Below are 17585 nucleotides of genomic sequence, written 5' to 3'. Positions count from 1 at the left end.
CAAAGTGTTTCTTTGTGCCCTCGTTCAAATCCTGTCACTATCTGGGGGCCTTCGGTATTCCCAGCTGCGACATACACATTATCCCGATCTCTCAGTTCTTTCATTTATGTGCATAATGTTTTCCTGCCTCTTTAGACATCATGAACTTCAACCAGCGTCAACTCAATAATATTAATCACTCATACTCTTTATTAATAATTTTTAGTTCTTCTTTAATACAAGAATGTTTAACTCTTTTAGTCCCAATATTTGTGCTTTTTTTTTTTTTCTCCTAAATTTGGCTATTTGGCATCATCCAAACCTTTAAATGTAAAAATTTATCTACTTTTATTTTAACTCTAAACCTCTGCTGTCTTCCCTTTCTGCTCTAGTTTGGACACCATGGGACATCATTTCACCCACTTTTAACAGTATCCTAAACATTTCTGCCTTACTGTCATGCCTGTCTTGGAAAACCTAAAGTCTGCCTAATCTAGCTGACTACCATCCCTATGGCAGTCCAAGTAACTGAGCATTCCAAAAGATACATCTGGTACCACAGACTCATGGTTACTAAATTTATTTGGTCTCTTTATGTTTCCTATCGGTCCTATTTTCATTAGACAACTCTCTCCATTCCTCAACAGCATCAATTTCAATCCTTGTATTCTAAATCTCCAAACTTTCTAACTTCTTTGCTTTTAGGAGGTAATCTTGTCTCCTACTTCGTAGTGAAAGCAAAGCTACCAGAAGAACTCCCTGTACTTTAGATTACCTCACCTCAAACATATGTATGTTTTAACTCACTCATTTTTGATTTTTCATATTAAAGTGAATGAGTCTGCTATCATTATTCCATTAAGGATGCACTGGATTCTATCCCTTTCTACCTACTTGGAAGCCTCATTTTTTTTTTTACTTTTTTCTACCTCACTTTTTAATGGCCTTTATCTAGCTCTTATTTAGACTGACTTAAATTTCCGTCTTCCTTCAGAAATAGTCCTTAATAGCCCTTAAAAAGAAAAACAAAGCATTAAAAAATATTCTTTTTCAACCTTAGTTCCTCTGTACTTATTATCCTCTCCCTTTGCTTTGTTGTATTTATTTTGTAATAAGTGTGTCTATACGTTCTACCTGTGTTTTCTCACCATTTTTTTCTTATCCCATAGGAAGTAAGCACTTCAAGGTGTGTGTGTCAAATGAAGGTACAAGGACAAGTAAAACTGATGAATGCCTTTTGTTTTTGGTCCAAAGAAGTCAATGCTTCTTTCACTCAACATTACACTTTTGATATTTACCTTCCTTGTTACATATTTTTAGCAGTATTTTTGCTAGATAGTATTACACTGTATGAATAAGCTACAGTTTTATCAGTTCTTCAAATGATCAACACTGGGGCTGTTTCCAATTTGGGGATATTAAGAAAAACTTTACTATAACCATTTTTGTACAAGATCTTGTATCCTTCTGTTTCAGCTTCTCTGCTGCTTGAATTACAGGCACATGCTAGTGCACTTGGCCTTTAAGTTGGACAGAGACGTGATCCTTTGCCTCCCAAGTGGTCTAAGCCTGTGGAATACAGTATCTTAGTAGCATGCACCACTGGGACTGGGCCCTACTAAGTAGTTCTTTATACATTTGGTATGTAAATTCTATTGTCAGATACAGGTATTATGAATACTTCCTAGCTATAATTGATGTATTTCTTTTCTTACTGGTATCTTTTGATGAATGAAAATTAATTTTGATGTAGTATAGTTCAATCTCTTTTTCTTTTATGACCCATGCTGCATTCTCTTTAAGAAAGATTTGCCTCTCTAGGATCATGAATATAGTCTCTTTTTTTTTATTAGTTTTATTGTTTTAGCTCTGTGGTTTAAGTCTATGATCTAGCCTAAATTGATTCTATTATGAGATAGGAGTGGGGTTTTCATTATTTTCATCGTTCTCTTTTGTTTTTCATAATAATATACAGTTGTTCTAGTACTGTTCGTTAATACTACATTCTTTTTAGTTCCATAATTTGGCTAAAGGTAATTCCTAATAGCTAAGATTCCTTTACTGGAACATGACTGCTATGGTTTTAATGTGTCCTCCAGATTCACATGTTGGAAACTGAATCCCAATGTGACAATGTTTGGCAGGTGGGGCCTAATAAGAGGTGATTGGGTCATAAGGGCAGAGCCCTCAAGAATGGATTACTGTCATCTCTGTCCTCATGAATGGATTAATGGATTAATGAGGGCTCTGTGCTCACGAGTGGCCTAATGTCACTATCACTGGAATGTATTGTTATTGTGAGAGTGGCTTTTTGTAAAAGTGAGCTCTCTCTGGCTTTCTCCCTATTGCACTCTTGCTGTGCAACATCCTCTGCCATCTTATGTCACACCAAAAAACCCTCACCAGATATTGCTTCTCCATTTTGGACTTTCCAGCCTCCAAAACTGTGAGCTAAATACACTTTTTAAAATGTAAATTACCCAGTCCCTAGTATTCTTTTATGGTAACTGAAACAGTCTTAGTTAGATAATGACCATTTTGGTTACATTGATAACTAACCTATAGCCAGTTTTATTACAAATGTTGACAAATAATGAGGATTTTAGAAATCATCTTTTCACATATTCAGGTGTTTATATAGTATTTCTGAAGCTGTAAAGGAAATTAATTTGGTTAATTTGGTAAAGTTAAGATAAGCTCTTATCTCTGATTTCTGAAAACTCTAGAAAGACCATTGATTAGCTCTCTAATTTTATACAATAGAAATTTATTCCTTGTTGTAATGACTCATCTCAATTTTATATTTACTTATTATGTTATTAGTTATAATTTATATTACTCTAATATATCACTGTAATAAATGCAATTAATAAGTAGAATTAATTAAGGTATTTATTATAATATTGTTATATTTTAATAATATACATAGTCTAATTCACACTTTGATAATCTTTTGAATTTACTCATTTTTTTCATTTCCTTAAGTATGGAGAATTAAGTTTGGAAGTTTGAATCATATCTGATGTCTCTTAGGCAATGTCTGAATGATTCCTCAATGGAGATGACCATTGTGTACCATATTAAAATGTAAGCTCCCTCAGTGGGGATATATTGAAAAGAAATTTAAAACAAATTGAAGAGCACAGTAAATTAATGAAAATGTGAATAAACTTATCAAAATCATGGAACTAAATGCTGAATTTGATGGTGCACTGGAACATGAGTAAGGGACAAATGAGAAATTCAAATAAATGTTTCTTTATACTAAAAATTTTACATTATCTGGAAAATGTGTCATCATGTGGATGATGTAAATATATTAATTATATGAACAACTTTGAATTTTTAATACACTGAAACAGTAAATATGACATAAGATCATGATCAATTGTCTTCCTTGTTTGTTGTTATAGCCCAGCCTCTACCATGAAGTTATATTTTCAGGATTGGTTCTCAATTTTGATTCAGCCATAATCAGTTATCTTTCTGCCTAATTATAACTTTTTGTCTAACTGAGAGTTTTCTTAGTTAAGGGTCTTTCTTGTGGACTTAGAGATGGAGATAATTATTTTTTCTGTGGTCATGGGTTGAATTTTCTTTATTACCCATGTTTTGATATGTATTTAAATGTCATAGTCTGAATTTAATGCTTTTTTATAGAAGCAGAGACATATGTGAAGGCCTCAGGTTTCTATTTCTTTACTTGTTCTTTCTGGATTTCATAAAAATGGTATAAATGAGTAATAAAATAACTTGGTTGGAATATGATTGAATATAATACTGCCTTTGTTTGTTTTTAAAGGTCATGTATTATTCTTAAAATACATGTGGCAAAATTGCTTGCAAAATTCAGGTTAAGAAAGCATACTAAAAACAAAAAGTCCTAAAAAGCATAAAATTTAATTAAATTAAAAATGAACTATTAGTTATTTTATTATGCAGTTTAGATAATAAATAAAATTAGCATCTTTTTCTTCCTTAAATATGTGTTATCAAGTTTCAAGAATGTTAAAAACTTCTCTGATGATTTAATTGGAAATCATTCCTACAGCAAAATTCATAAATAATAAATATTATCTTATTAATCTATATTTTAGTTTAGCTGGGTCTCAGAGCAAGTTAGTTCCTCAGGGAATGCAGTGTTCTTTGTGAAAGAAGGTGATGAGACATAATCTCTAAGGAATTAAATTGTGAAAACAATCTTTTATTGTACATGCTAATATAAATCTGTTATTCCCTTTCCGCTTCTATCACAACACATTTTAAATTGTGGCTGATCTTGTATGCAAATAGCTGTCTTATTAGAAACTGCGGCTGTATGTGCTAATGTCTCCCTGGATTTCTTGGGAGTTTGCTATCTAACCATCAAAGCAATAGAAATGAATGATGATTACTGCAAGGCTTTGAAGAACAAAGAAGAGTCAGAACATTTTAGTGGTTCTGGATGTCTGAGGCATTGACAGTACCAAAAAAGATGAATGGATATCTCTTTAGATCATTTAAAATAGTTTCATTGTGTTTAGTATTAAAGTAAAATATTTTCCACCTTGTATTTGTTGTGCTATGAAAATGTAAGTAATTTGTGTAAATATGTGTTCTGTAGGCATTTTTTGTTTTATTATTTGGTAAAATGTTATTTTGTTTAAGGAATAGAATATAATTTCAAAGACAAGGAATAAGTTTAAATATTGAAAATTTTGACTAAGTATTACCCATCACTAAAATAGCTAGAGACAAAGTTAAAACTAGTTCCTCTTTAATGTATCTCCTTGGTTGAAGTTCTTTAAAAATTTATATTTTCAAGGATGATTATATATATAAAATGTGTCTGTTTTTAGAGTGTAGACCTTTATAAAAATTTAGTTTCTTTAGCTTTTTTTGGAATAACTTTGTTATGTACAGTAAATTTATCGAGAAAAATTCAATTTTCATTGGGGAAAAGATATTTCCTTTCTTTTTTTTCATTTATTTTTTGTAGAGGTTTTTGCCTTAGGGTGCATGCACATGCCAGAGAGAGAGAGATAGTGAGAGGGGTAGGGAGAAATCACTGTCTGGGCGGGATGACTGTGCTGCAATCCCTTCTCCATTCTCCTCCTGGGATTTTGGACACATATGCACATGCTCCTGGAGTGAGTTTCAAGCTTTTGGGTTTGGGACTCAAACCACAATCAGCCATGTGGGATGTGGGAGTCCAGCAACGTAACCACTATGCTGGTCCCAAAAAGATATTCTCAATGGATTCCTTACTTTATTTACTACAGGTCATGAACAAATAAAATACTGGCCCCAACAAGTGTCTCTGTTGGTTTATAAGTTTAAATGACCAGGAAGGAATTAGTGAAAGCATAGTGAGCAATCACTTTGGTAGATAGCTTTGGTAATTTGCTTCTTTATAAATTTAGGATTATTCCATAATAAAAAAAGTGTGAAACTATATTGAAAAGGGAATATCTTGTGTACTTCTTCATTTAAACTAATTTCTCTCCTACAATGGAGTGGTATTTTTCCAAGCACCACACAACTAAGATGAAAATGACTTGATTCCTCTTAATTAATAAATGCAAAACACTATGCAAATAGAATTGCTATATGAATAAATTATATCTATTGACTTTTTTTACAGTGGTTGTTTTGACAGAATTATTTCTAATGTTTTGAATTATAACAAGAAAGACTATAAGAGGTGATACCTTGGTTGCATTTCTTTTTATTTTTTTATTTTTTGGAGAGGTTTTTACTGTAGGGCATGTGCACTCTCCAGAAAGAAAGAAAGACACAGAGAGACAGAAAGCACGAAATCACGCCTAGGGGGTATGGCCATGCCACAATCCCTTCTTCTCCATTCTCCTCTTGGGATCTTGGGCTCTCACGGACACGTACCCAGTGTGAGTTTAAGCCACCGGGTCCAGGACTTGAACCACTGTCGACTACATGGGAGTCCAGTGACATAGCCATTACGCCATCTGTTGGTCCTCTTAGTTTCATTTCTACAATTTTAATGATTATCTTAGATGTGATAACTATATAGTTTATTAAAAGTGAAGATTTATTTTATTTTCTTCCTTACTTTATACATTCCTAGATATTGCTATAATACTGTAGATCCAATGATTATTATGATTGGAAAAGTAGGTTTCAACTGAACTTTTAATTTTCTTACACATAATAGAAATTAGTAAGTTGAAGGTGCTTTTCACCTTCTTCTGTAGGATTATCCTTAGTTATCTGTGTGGCTATATTTATATATAGAGATAAACAATTGAGTTTGGTCTGAATTATTTCAAATGCTTTTGGCATTTAAGAACCTTTATAATGCTTATTAGGGAAATTATAGTTTGATAATTGCATCATTTTATACGGAGACATCTATACATATTTGTTTTAGTTAGAGTGATGCCAGCTACTGCAGTGAACAGATGCAAAAAATGTACAGTGATTCGGATACTGTAAGTTTATTGTTCTGACAGTAGTGTGAAAGAGAAACGCAAGTTGAATAGCTCTCCTTCTTCAAGTCATTTAGAAGTCATAGGATGTCATAGGGCCTGCCATCTTCAGTACATCATTTTCAAAGTCACTCTGGAGATCATCTTATTTCAACTAGATGATTGAGTATTCATGGAAAGTTTGTATAGATCAGTTCTAGAAGTAGCAAACATTAATTTATTCATATTTCATTGGCCGAAAAGTCAATGACATGCCTATAACTAACATCCAAGGAGGTTAGGAAATGTAGTCAAATGTGCCAGACACAAAAAGAGAGGGTATATTTTATTGACAACCAACAGATTTTTGCTATAGTGTACCTTTCTGGCCCTTAACTAGCGATGCACATCTTTTTTTCTGCTTCCCCGATAGAGAAGCTAAAGCTCATTTAGCTCAAAGCAAAGGATCTCAACCAAGGAATAGTCTTCTATCTCAAGTTAAGATTTGGTTCCTTGAGTCTTAAAGTCTATGAAATTCATGTCTTTTTCTACAGCCTCACCAAAACTTTAAGAAAAAAATGATGAAGCAGGTTATATCTGTTTTATATCTTCAGTAGTCACTCCCATTTAGAAAGAGAAGAATGAGAACGATGCAGGGAAGTCACTGGTCCATCATGATTATGAAACCTGCTGCTCAGAAGACCACTGAGAAATGCCACTGTACTGCAGTGAAGGTTTCTTGCTTAGATCCTAATTATGGTCCTTTTAGAAGAACTCCCATTCATTGTTCTATTGGTCACATATGAAGTAGGTGTTACAACTCCACAAATGTTGCCTTCTTCAGGGGTTACTATTTACTGTTTTAAGTGTAGAGGCCTGTAGGTTAGTTTCACTCACAACCTTTTTTTAGATAATGTTTCTGATTTCATTCTAAATATGTTTCCCTGAAATTTCCCTCACCATTTCTAGTCAATTCCATATACCAGTAGTCACTGCAATTTTCTTCCTACATTTATTCCCTGCTATTTGATTTTTAGAAGTTGGCTTTTCTAACCTCATTAGTTTCCATATTGCTGACCTGTCTGTCCCCTTATGTTTCTGGTTGTGAACTAACCAGTTCTTGACTGAGTAATATTTACCTTGTAGCATCTTACTAGAAGCAGTAAGGAACAACTTCCAGGCACCATTTTCTGTATTGCTTTGGCAAACACTTATGTGTGTAATAAATACAGCTTACCCATGTATTACAACTTATAACAACTCAATCATAATAGAATTCATTATGTCATCAGGAAAGTTATGACATATTTTCCTATTCAAAGATATGCTATGACTTTCCCAAGTACTCAGTAATTTTTTTCTCATGTGAGAGTACAGTGATGGTCAACGAGTTAGTGAGAGTATTCTCCTCTATCCCTCACCTGACCAAAGTTCTATATTCCTACAAATGTATCTTCAAGGTTCATCTGGGTATCTTTTCCATTTTACCACCAGGAAGAGAAGAAGAGAACACACAACTATTCATGGAAGTTTTTTACGGTCATGCCTGAAAGTGATGTACATCTCTTTAATTCACATACTACTGACTAGAACTCAATTACATATTTGAATTGAGACTAGGAAACAGTATAACTGCTCCAGGAAGAAAAGGAAAATAGAGATTCGGTGAGCAAGTTGTACTCTCTGACACACTTTTAAGATAAATCAAAATAATAGGATTCAAATGATATTGATGATTAAATTTAACAGGGCATATATTGTTGGAATCCTGAGGATATTAATAAATAGTAGTAACTTTTACTGTTTACATTCAGAAGGGCAGGATTAGTCCCAGCTGTATTGGTCTAGCACTTGTGCAGTACTCTGAAATGCTGGAAGTCTTTGGAAGGTTAGGGTTTAGTTCCCTGGTTTACTTATATATTGTGGGTGGATGCATGTGCCTGTAATCCTGGTTGGGTTGGGAAGGGATTGTGGTATGAGACCTTGTCTTTCTTTCTCTTGCTCTCTGAATAAATAAATAAACAAACATTTAAAAAAAGGCAGAACTAGACCTAAAAACCCTTCACTTTGATTATCTATTTTATGTTTTATAAAACATAGTACCTGAGATTCAAACTTTAGCTTTAATTTTTATGTAACACAGAAAGTAATTAGAAAACTTCGTTGCCCAAACATACTCATAGCCCCAGCTGAAGTAAATAAATAGTACATGATTTTCACATTTGCAGATAATGTTCGCTAACAGTGTAGTTTAATCAACCATTGGTAGTACTTGATAAAATGAATGCTACCAAGAACAAATGATTGGAAAATTTAATTACCGGCAGTTATATCCTTGATAAGTTATTTGAAAGAATTTTGTTTTCTTTAAGGATATCTAATGAGAGTAAGTCAACTATTTTTGCCTATTGCTTTAATAATGAATTTTTTGAGGTAAGTTATTTCTGGAGTTTATAGATAGTTCTTTCTTTTTTAAAAAAATATTGTAATTGTTTTATTTCTTTTCAACAGGCATTTTGGAGATCAAAGATGGGTAGGAAAGATGCTTCCACTACAAAACTTCCTGTTGATCAGTACAGAAAACAAATCGGTAAGCAATGAAGCCTCTTTGACACATTCCTGTGAATTAAGATAAAGAATGACACAATTCTGCATGATGTTAAGAAAATAAAATTTCTCTAATAAATGTATTGCACCAAAATATATAAAGACTTTATAATAATTTTTAGGAGCAAAAGTAAATACAGCCTTTTTTATCAGTGAGGATACACAGTTTGTTTCAATTCTCTTACTGTTTACCTTAATTTAATACAACCAAAACCAAATTTTTATTATTATTCTTAGGGTCAGGGGCTTTCACACAGTCAATATTTTTAATATTATTATCAACTAAATAACTTTTTCAATGGAAAATCTTTTAATGTTGTTGACTCTTAGTGGCAGTAGTATGATAATTTATTTAAAATATGCTAAGTAAAATACAGCAGATATCCTGTTAAATGGAGAATTGAACTCAGAAAAAAAGTTAAAGAACTCTCCTGGAGCCGTAAGTCAAAGTTTGTGGATATAGGATGCAACGATTTGGGTATAGAATTGAGACTTCCAAGTATACTTGGACCTCGAAGAGCTACTACTCTAGTAAATTAGTGGATTTGAGAATAGCCCAATCATCAGCACAGAAAGATAACTGAAAGTTTTTCTCTCTTAGACTCTGCTCCAAGTGCAAGGTTTTCTTGTGGTTTTTTTTTTTTTTTTTCTTTTTTGAGATGTTTTTGCTATAGGGCACATGCACTCGCCAGACAGAAAGCGAGAAATCATCCCTTAGTGGGGATGGCCACGCTGCAATCCCTTCTCTCTTCTCCTCTTGGGATCTTGGGCACGCATGCACAAACGCCCGGTGAGAGTTTATGCTACTTGGTCTGGGACTCGAACCGCAGTCGACTACATGTGAATCCAGCGACATAGCCATTACGCTAACTGCTGGTCCCCAAGGTTTCCTTTTCAGTAACATGTGGAGTATCTATAATGTACTCACAAACTAAGTCACTAATTAGTCCTCCAAATTATAAAAATCTTTAATCATGTCTGTCGATTAGAGTGTACTAAATAGAAACTAGTCGGAAACAAAAAGATAACTTCTCTTCCCTGCCTCTTACCCTCCATTTCTGTGCATTCCCTCCCACCTTAGCACTCCAATTTCTTTGGAAATAAAAAACAATAAATTAATTTAAAAAACCCATATAAATACAAACTAATTGAAGTTATTACAATAGAAGTCAGAAAATAAGTAAGTAGAAACAATTAATAATAGAAGATAGTATGTATTTATTTCATAAATATGACACAAAATGTGTATTCCATAAAAGAAAAGGTATTTCTACAAACTGAAAGACATGCAAACAAGGTCAAAAATATTTTAAATAAAAATAGCCAGTTGAACCTTTTTATTGTATAGTAATTAAGATAAACAACATGTTTTGATACACATATATGAGGGGACTTCAGAAAGTTATAGAAAAAATGGAATTAAAATATAAGCTTATTTCAGTGTAAATACACTTCAAATTTAGGTATCAATATAATTTTTCATAATATGTATTTCCTGTGAACTTTTGCCTTAGAGTGTGAGGGCTTGTGGGAGAGAGACAGAGACAGTGAGAGGGAACATGAGAAATCACCCCCCCAGATAGGATGGCCACACTGCAGTCTCTTCTCTTCCATTCATCTCCCAGTATCTTGGGTAAACACACACATATACACACACACCCAGCATGACTTTCAAGCCACAAAGTCCAGGACTCAAACCTTGGTCAGCCATGTGGGAGTACCGTGACATAATTGCTACACCATCTGCTGGCCCCTCTGTGAACTTTTTCAAGATTTTCTTCTTTATACATAGTGACATGATTGCTATAGTTAAGTCCATTAAAATACTCATCATTTCACAATCATTTTTTTCTTTTTTAAATTTCCTACTTAGCAGGTACACTTGCCAGAGAGAAGCAGAAAATCTGAGAGAAGGAGAGGGTGTAAGCATCATGCCATAATCCCTTTTCCTTCATTTCCTCATTCTTTCGGGATTTTGAGCATGCACACACATGCACATGTTTGTGTGTTTTTCAAACATGTTTTTTAAGCTACCAGATCCAGAACTTGAACTGCAGTGTTGGCACATAGAGTACTTTGTACACTTTGACCTACATTTTGCCATTTTCCCTTCCCCTCACATCTCATAATTACATTTCTCTACATATACAGAACACAGTATCTATATATTGTGAATTTTCAAAGGACACTGAGGTTGTTTCCACACATTGGCTATTGTAACTATTGCTGCATTGAACATAGAAGTAGAGATAACCTGTATGAATTGCTGGTTTTATTTCCTTTGGGTTTTTATCCAGAAGACAGATTTCTGGATCATATGGTAGTTCTGTTTTTAATTTTTTGAGGACCCTACATACTATTTTTCATATTGACTTTACCAATGTATATTCATTCCCACAAGGAGTGTGCAAGGGTTCTGTCTTCTCCACATCATCAGCAATACTTGTTTTCTCTTTAGGCAATATCTCATTATGCTTTGGTTTGTATTTCCCTGATAATTAGGGATATTGGGCACCTTTTTATGTACTCTTAATTATTTTTATATCTTCATTAGAGAAATGTCTATTCAGGTTTGTTGCCCATTTTTAACTAGTTTACTTGTTCTCTTGCTTGCATTGTATGAGTTCCTTACTTGTTCAGATATTAGCACATCAGTTTCTGGTTTGCAAAATTTAACCCGATTCATAGATAGCTCTTTTACTTTGTTCAGTATTTCTTCTGCTATGCAAAAGCTGTTTAGTTTGATATTGTCCCACTGGTTTATTTTTGCTTTTGTTGCCTGTGCTTTTGAAGCCTTGTTTAAAAAATTATTCCTGAGATGTATATCAAAGAGCTTTCACTCTAGGTTTTTCTTCAAACAAGCTTATAGTTTCAGGTCTTATGTTTATAGGTCTTTAATCCGTTTTGAATTGATTTTTGTGTATGGTGTAATATAGGAGTCCAATTTCATTCATTTGTATGTAGATGTCCAGTTTCTCAGCACCATTTATGAAAAAAATGTATTTTCTCTATTGCATTTTTTTGCATCCTTGTTGGAAACAATTATGTACTTATATATATGTATATGCAGAAAAATTAAGTCTTAATAAGAATAAATAAAATAGTCTAGTAACTCAATAGCAAAATGCACAGATAACATGAGGAAGGAATTCACAAACCAGGAAGCCTAAGTTGTCCAAGAAAACAACACAAAATAGGCAACTACACTAAAAAAAATGAAATTAAAAATTTAAAAAAAGATCTTACTTAACTATAATCAGATAAAGAGAAATTAAAAAACAGTATTTGTAACAGAATTAAGGTAGGTTTTATGATATTTATTTTCTTTGTATATAATTTCTTCCTTAATCAAAGACTACCTTACAAATAAACAATATGGGTTTATGTTACATGTTTATTTAGGTTATTTTTATGTTTAAAAAGAACCAATTTACCAGATTGAAATGTCCAATCAAAATAGATGTACTAAGTACATAAAGAATAATCATATTATAGATCATTCTATGGTATATCATGGTATATCTTCTCTATTTCAAATTGTAAACAATTCTTAGAATTTTGCCAATAGTATTTACCTGTATAACTATCTGGTGGGACTTAATAGTTAGTGGGAAAATGGAATTCAAGTAAGAGCTTATTTTGGTGCAAAAAAATTTGAAATCTGTTTCTTCATTATGCATATTTTCCATGAATTTATTGAAAACCTCTCACATATGCAATCCAAAATATAAACTATTTCTATCTTCCCAAATAGCTTCTCATGTTTGTTTCCATTTGGTCCTCACCCATCTCCCATTTGCAGTCAATAGTCTGATAATGGCCATAATTGAGTTTTATTTTATGAAAACAAGACTGCTAAGATTTTAATTGAAATGTAATTTTATTTAATAGTTGAATTTGAAGTACAGACACATTAAGAATATGTAGTCTTCTGTTTCATAAACATGGTATATCTTCCCTTTATTTAGTTCTGTTCATAATTTTTAGTATCAAGGAAAAATAAGGCACAGGAAATAATGCAATTGCCAAGCTTCAGTTCTCTTCTTATCCTAATTTTGCCTGAGAGTACTGTAATGTACATTATGTTTCCATACAAATGTGTCTCTCTTGTCTGACTTCCTCTTAAAAATACAGTCACAAAATCTATCTGTCTAACAGGGTTCTCATAAGATCCAAGAAAAGTATTAGAATCACATATAAGATAGATTGCTGCATAGATATGATAATATGTATTTGCAAATATAGGCATTATAATCAAACAAAATGTATTAAAAGTAAAATTGTGGCACAGGCATGGTGGTACACATGGGTTAGATTCTGCAGCTCTGCGTGCTGAGGTCACATGGGAGGCCTGGTTTGATTCACCCAACCTCCAGCTCATGCTTAGTGACACACAGCTTTGTCCCAGCTACTTAGCAGACTGAAGCAGGAAGATTATGTCATACTGAGACTCTGCCTTAAATTTTAAAACAAGTAACAGTGTGAAGATATGCCTTTGTTTACTGTTTTTTTTTTTAAGGCTAATGCACTGTATTCTTAAGATTCTCATTCTATAGAAGGTTATATGAAAAGTTTTTATAAAGACAGGAAAACAAATGAAATAGAAAAGATATTTAACTAAAATATTAATGAAGGCCAGTCAGTGATGTAATGGTTAAGATGGCTGGATCCCACATGGTTGATTGCACTGTTTGAGTCCTAGACCTGGAGGCTTGAAAAACATGCCAGGTGTGTGTGTGTGTGTGTGTGTGTGTGTGTGTGCACAGATTCTATCAAATCTCGATAGAATAAAGAAATGGAAGAGAAGGGATTTTGGCATGACCATTCCCCATGAGAACTACTTTCTTACATATCCTGTCTGTCTCTCTGGTGAGTGAATGTGCCTTCTGGAAAGTTCATGTGGCTTCTAGAAAATTAAAAAAAAAGAAGATATTAACAATAACAAGAGTTTTTTTCAAGGAAGATTTTCTGTGTCAAAGTTCAGAAATACCACTACCCTGAATGCGTACTAATGATAATGAATTCTCTATCACTAATGACAATGGCTCTTTCATCTTTAATGGATGTTCTCTCATTTAAATGAAGTCTTAAAGAGATGTTTTTAAGATATGTGCGGACCAACAGGTGGCATTGTGGTTAAGGTAGCTGGATCCCACATATTCAACTGACAGTTTGAGTCCCATGCCTGGTGGAGCGGAAAACACATCAGGCTTGTGTGTGTATGTGCACACATGCACACATCCAAAATCCTGAGAGGAGATTGGAGGTGAAGTGTTTGTGGCATGGCCAGTCCCCTTGGTGGGTGCTTTCTCTCTCCCATCCCCCATCTCTATCACTTCTTTCTAAACTTGCATTGTATAGCATTTTTTAAAAAAGATATCCAAAATGTGAGGAGGAAAAAAACTGCTAGAATAATCTTCTAGTAATACTGCAGTATTTTGAGGGAAATAAAGTAAAAATAACTAATTAAATGAATTTATTTTTGCTTTTTACTTTATTCATTATAGAGAGTACATGAGTACACAAAAGACAGAGAGAAAGAAAGACCCAGTGATAAGTACCCATAATAAAGTCCTATCCCCCATCCATGGCTCTCCAGCTGCTCAGAACTTTGGATATGTACAGACACACCCGGCATGTTCTCAAGCCTATCCCGGGATCCAAACCATGGCTAGCAACCTGGTTTCCACCACTGCAGTGCAGTTTGCTACTGACCGTGCTGCCACTGCACTATGGTCCCTGGACTGGGCCCAGGGACCATAGCATTTTTTTTTTTTTCCCGAGAGGACATGTGTGCTCCTCAGAGTGAGACAGAGAGATAGAATGTGGAGGAGAAAGCACTCCCCACCACCCCCGTGGGTCGTGATCAGACTGCAATCCTTTCTCTTCTTTTTCTCTCAGCTTTTGGAATTTGGGCCACACACTCACATGTACATGACATATTTTTCAAGCCGCCAGACCAGGGACTCAAACCACATAGTCACTGATGTAATATCCAATTCTCTTAATCACTAGGCCATGGGCAGGCCCTCATAGTGTTTTTATAATGTTAAAGTTATTAGTAAGCTAATCTAGTTCAGCTAATAAAGTTTCACAAAGAATAGTGGCATTATATGTATGTAATGTGCCCTTGCTACTAAATCGCATTTTTGTGATTTTTGTATGATCTATCAGTATCTATACTTGGCAAAACCAATGACAGTTTTGAATGATGATTTTAACATCACTGTTTTAATATTTATCTTCCACTAAAAGTTTTGCCTTTTCAACTATGTACTAAATGACAGTGATTAATGGCTTTCACCAAAGTCTGTCTTTACAAATAGTCTTTGCTCAGGTGAGAATCAAATAGGCTGACACTATGACTGGAAACACTTTGTGGATATAAAATCTTCACATTAAACTGACACTGTTCCATTACTGTAGCATGGTCTTGAGATGTGTAGTGAAGTGAGATGAAATTCCTGCTCACCTTCAAAGCAACAAACTAAGAAAAACTGAAATTCTGAAATATTTCTGACTAGAAAAGGAAACAAAATGGTTTGGACTTCATCATTTCTTCAAAAATATGGTATCTGATTGGCTGATATTATATGTATTATTCTAGAGACATAATTTTAAAATTGGGTAAGTGATTTAATATCTTTGACTATAACTGAGTATTTTATAAACAGATGTAATTAAACCTATCAAGCCTACTAATATTTTCATGTGCTAGGTAAATCATATAAAAATGCAATTAATTTTCTTGAAAATTTTTTATTTTCTTACATAATAAAAGTAGCTAACAACTATTAAGCTTTATTCCCTTATTCAGTCTTCACAGTAGTCCTTTGAAATAGGAACTAAATATTATTACCTTTATTATTATGGATCAGGAAATCTCAGCACAGAAGGGTTAAGAAACTTTTATCAATGTTTTACATTTAATAAGTGTTAAAGCTAGGACTCGATTTCAAGAAACTGACTGTAGACATACTTGACTGTACTGCATCTTTTAGGCCCAACACTATAATTGATATTGGCAGATGTAAAGACAAAGTCCTAAAATCTGAGTTCATGGAATTGACAGAATAATAGCACTATGGCCTGTCATGAGCATCTGGATACCTCTGCTCATAATTTAGAAATACAAAGGGGTGGGCCAGGAGGGGTAGTGGTTAAGGTACTAGACTCCCACATGCCTGACCATGGTTCAAGTCCCACTTAAAAATCACACTGAAGTGTGTGCCCAAAATCCTTAGAGGAGAATGAAGGAAAAGGGTTTGGAGTGTGACCACCACCACCCCTCGGGAGGTAACCTCTCAGTTTCCTTCTTTCTGTATCTCTCTTTCTGGTTAACACACATAACCTTATGACAAAAACCTAAAAAACAAAACAAAGTGGTCCAGCCCTACAGTAGTGCTGCTAATCAGTAGAATAAGTGGAAGATTTGGGTTTGATTTCTGGCCCACCCAAGAAGTCAGACAGTGGCATGTGCCTGTTGTCCCAGTAGCCTGGGAGTTGAGGCAGTAGGCTCATGAGTTTGCTGCCAGTTTGAGCAACACTGTGAGATCCTGTTGGAATGAACTTGATGTGGTGATGTGCAGCCATAGTCTCAGCTACTCGGATGGCTGAGGAGAGGAGATACAACATAGTAAATCCCCATATTAAAAAAAAACACAAAGGTTAAAATATGATTCTTGGATTTTTTAGTTCTATTTTTAACTTCCTAAGATATTATTATAATATATTCAGTCAAAATTTACTTACAGTCAAAAATATATTTAACACTTTCTTTGTTCCTAATGATTTTTACTCTTTGTTCAGTTAATACATTGTGTCATATTAATTGATTGCCATATGTTGAATCATCCTTGCATCTCAGGGATGAATCTCAATTGGACATTGTGATATTCTTAATGTGCTATTCAATTTGGTTTCCTGATATTTTTTTAGGATATTTTTGTATCTGTGTTCATCAGAGACATTGGCAAGTAGTAGTCTTTTTTTATGTGTCTTGTTTTAGAATAAAGGTGATGCTGGCCTTATAAAATGAGAATGGCAGTAATCTCTCACCTTCTGTTTATTGGAAGAGTTTAAGAAGAATTAGTGTTATTCTGTTTTAAACATTTGGTAGAACTCACTTGTGAAGTCATCTGGTACTGGGCTTTTTATAGAAAGTTTTTGATTACTAATTCAATCTCCTTATTTGCTGTTGGTCTTTTTGAGCTTTCTATTTTCTCTTGATTCATTCTTGCTAAGTAGCATGTTTCTAGAAATTTACCCATTTTTTCTATGTTCTCCAAGTTATGGATGTATAGTTACTCACAATTATTTCTTATGCTCTTCCTGTGGCAATACTCGTAATATCTGTTTCTTCATTTCTGATTTTATTTATGTGAGTCTTCTCTCTTTTTCTCAGGTACTTTAACTGAGAATTTGTCAATTTTGTGACAAACCCACTTTGACAAAATCCACTATTTCATTAATGTTCTCTACTGTTTTTCTATTCATTGTTTTATTTATTTCTCTAATCTTTAGTGCTTCTTTCCTTGTGCTAATTCTGTGTTCAATTGGTTCTCCTTTCTATAATTC

General features: G+C 33.8%; 1 protein-coding gene across 3 annotated transcripts in view; it reads left to right on the top strand.

Moving 5' to 3' along the window:
- TRIQK (triple QxxK/R motif containing) overlaps nt 1–17585 on the top strand; it is a 76793-nt gene that overhangs the window by 35147 nt on the left and 24061 nt on the right. For 2 of the 3 annotated variants that reach the window (XM_014592025.2, XM_006159573.3), the window contains one exon: nt 8913–8991. In XM_014592025.2, the coding sequence (XP_014447511.1) occupies nt 8931–8991 (61 nt within the window). In that variant the 5' untranslated portion in view covers nt 8913–8930. Of the gene's footprint in view, nt 1–7895; nt 8067–8912; nt 8992–17585 lie in introns of all 3 variants that reach the window. The other variant, XM_027776172.1, reaches the window with a different exon arrangement.

The sequence above is a fragment of the Tupaia chinensis genome, unplaced genomic scaffold (genome assembly GCF_000334495.1).
Source record: "Tupaia chinensis unplaced genomic scaffold, TupChi_1.0 Scaffold000636_1, whole genome shotgun sequence".
NCBI classification, from domain to species: Eukaryota; Metazoa; Chordata; class Mammalia; order Scandentia; family Tupaiidae; genus Tupaia; species Tupaia belangeri.
Note: the sequence above shows the minus strand (reverse complement) of the source record. Positions and strands in the feature narration are given on the sequence as shown.